Source organism: Phanerochaete carnosa, assembly GCF_000300595.1.
Source record: "Phanerochaete carnosa HHB-10118-sp unplaced genomic scaffold PHACAscaffold_344, whole genome shotgun sequence".
In the NCBI taxonomy this organism is placed as follows: Eukaryota; Fungi; Basidiomycota; class Agaricomycetes; order Polyporales; family Phanerochaetaceae; genus Phanerochaete; species Phanerochaete carnosa.
In genome coordinates this window covers 1-2,790 of record NW_006767971.1, presented here as the reverse complement: position 1 = coordinate 2,790, position 2,790 = coordinate 1, and the positions used below count along the sequence as shown (strand labels likewise).

Sequence of the window (2,790 nt, the reverse complement as noted above, 5' to 3'; positions counted from 1 at the left end):
TATTATAGTTGAGGAGACGATGAAGGTGATCGGTGTTCGATACTTACAAGAAGTATATTGTGCCTAAGAGAACCAATCAGGTATCAAGTACCTCGCCGCTGACGCAAATAGAAGGACTTACCGTCGTAGATAAGACGTGAGGCAAGCGGTGACTTGATATTCAACGAAACTGCTTCTCGGTATTGACGGTAGGTCTTTATCCATGTTAGGGCTAGGACGAGCATATCTGCAACAATTGATGGAATGCGACTGCTAAAAAGCACTGTAAAGTGACAACCAGGGTAGCTGAATTCATGGAGGTAGACAGTGAATACATACGGCTAATAAAGTCAAAATGAGCGCGTATATTATAGCGGTAGTAACGCGACAGACTTACATGTCGTACACTTCATTAGAGAACTCAGGAGTTCCGATACATGCACCAACCGGTGGAGGTGAGTATTTCATGGAGGCATGAGCTGTGTAGTACTTGGAGAGACATCGGAGCTAAGTGCGACGGTCCAAGGGTTCGAACAAGCATCGTACTTACAGCGTTAGTAATGGCAGGCCCGAGACTTAGAATGAGCACAATTATGGCCAGAGCGTAGTTCTGATTCGACAAAGCACAAACACGCAGTGCGGAAAAGGCTGATAGCGGTTAGGTCGCACATCATTGGGTACCTGCGATTCATCGTACTCACCGGCGGTCTGCGCGTACGTCACCAGCACGGGAATTATGGCTATCCAGCTGCTGGCTACGCAGCTGCATTCGATTTCATCTTCAGTGCTTTCCAGGTCTGGTCGTGCGAGATCATATACCTCTGTAAAAGGTCAGACTTGGCTATATGGAGGAACGACAACTTACTATTTGTCCGTTTGGGAGTAAGCTAGATGCTGCTTGCAAAATCAGTGTCCATCGGGTGGACACAATGAGGAGGGAGACGATAGAGAACTTCTGCTGCCAAACGGTGCGGACTTCTTGGTCGAGCGTGATTAAGTAATCATAGAATACCAAGGCTGTAACCTCCAGTGTGAAAATTCAGAGTACTTCGACGGCACCGTACTTTACCTGAGGTCGTGAACGTTGCAATGTTGGAAGCAATACTGAGAACACGACGTCAGTAAGTGCGTACTGTTCAAAGCGGAGTACGTACGTCTGTGAGACGTCGGATGCGAAGTCAGAGGACATTGTGGCGGGGACTTTGAATGCGAGGACAGTAGTCTGAGAAGAGGCTGAATGCTGTATATTTAATACTCACTAGAAGGCATATATGTACCATTCGCGCCTGTACCGTGCTTATCACCGGTAGTCGAAGTTTCTGTCAGGCACAGAGCTAAAACACCGATCACGATAATTGCAGTGCGTTGGCAGGGACAACGCCGCGCCCAGCCCTTGCAAAGAATGCACGTCTAGAGCTCCTACCTATGGATTGCAGACTCCGGCTGCTAGAACAAGGAATGTCAATTTGTAGCGCCCATGAGGCAATGATGCTGCCAACAGGCCATGGTGCTGCCAACAGGCCGGAATCAGTGGCGTGTAAATGTCAAATACAGGGACAGCAAGGTTTTAAGGGTTCATCATTACGTTACAACAACGAGCAAATGACTCGGAAAGGATCACGAGGACAGCGATATGTCAACTGAGACGTCATAGGATGTCCCAAATAGTCACGAGACGCACCGTTAAGCACAAAATGTATCGTGACAGCGACGTTGATGTCATTAGAAGTGAGCTGACTTTAGTAGAGCCGCGAACTACAGCTGAGGAGGACATCCCAGTTAGCGTGTTTGCAGTTTTCATTTGGGCTTGGCGAGCAAAGAACATGTTTGTTGACTGACAGATCGGATTCCATCTCCTGGCAGACCGCAGGCCCGGCGCCCGGCGCCCAGACCCTGTGGCGTTGGATGAGTAATTATTCACCAACTGCGCTCGAGGCACAACCTACCGCTGGTCGACGCTCGGCGTCCCCCTTCCCACAACTACTGACAGCCTCGAACTCTGCAGCGCATCGAGCCTTCAGTCACCTTGACACACTAGTACACGCACGGCCTTGGACGCCGTGGCCAAGCTCTTCTTAAGCACAAACACGACACAGCGTTACAGCCGCATCACGCCGTAGTCTCGAGCGATATTAAGTAGTGTGCGAGCCGCAGCGTCGCCATCGTGCCCTGTACGCACTCTGTTGCACCGCATAAGGCCCCCGCATTCGTACACGTTTCTCGTGCAGCGCTTGGAGATGCCCCAAAGTACCGAGATACTAAGTCCCTGGAGTAGTTAGCGGATCTCATTCCTGCTCGTCGAGACATCGTTGGTAGGACAAAAGAGAAACGGCTGCGCTTTCCATTGGAAAATTTTCGAGGAAAAACCTTCAATTCAGCAACAGCTAGAGAGACAAGGACTGTCGAAGGTAGTGGTTGAGGGTCTGGTCCTAAGGACCGGTTGGGACTGGGACTCAGACTGAGACCAGACTGATTAGGACTGGATACAGCCCAGTCCTACATCAGTCCGGTCTTGGTCACAGTTCTTGGTCCCAGATGGCCTCGGATACCTTAGGACTGGTCATGACCAGTCAGGACCAGTCACGGACTGATCAAAAGTGGTGGTTTATCTGGCTCAGCTTGGCCCAGAATATGACGGCTTTGGCTCAGCTTCTCCAAGCTTGGGCTTGCAAAAGCCCAACTCAAGCTGCATGCCACCGCAAGCCATAAGCTAGTGGCTCAGCTTGGGCTTGGCCGCAGCTTGCATCCCAATTAGGCAGGTGCTGTGGATTGACCTTGTCAACAGTTCCACGGCTGCCACGCATAGACACA

At 50.5% G+C, this 2,790-nt stretch overlaps 2 protein-coding genes across 2 annotated transcripts; both read right to left on the bottom strand.

Annotated features, from left to right (window-relative positions):
* Positions 1-400: 400 nt before the first annotated feature.
* Positions 401-631, bottom strand: PHACADRAFT_108439 (uncharacterized protein; the record flags this gene model as incomplete). The annotated part of the gene is made up of 1 exon (XM_007402695.1): positions 401-631. A coding segment is annotated over one exon (231 nt), but the record flags the coding sequence as incomplete, so codon positions are not given.
* A 103-nt stretch (positions 632-734) lies between these two features.
* PHACADRAFT_202510 (uncharacterized protein) lies at positions 735-1,168 on the bottom strand (the record flags this gene model as incomplete). The annotated part of the gene is made up of 4 exons (XM_007402694.1): positions 735-800; positions 845-996; positions 1,049-1,083; positions 1,134-1,168. The coding sequence occupies 4 exons, from the start codon at positions 1,166-1,168 to the stop codon at positions 735-737; spliced, it is 288 nt and encodes a 95-aa protein (XP_007402756.1).
* Positions 1,169-2,790: the final 1,622 nt, after the last annotated feature.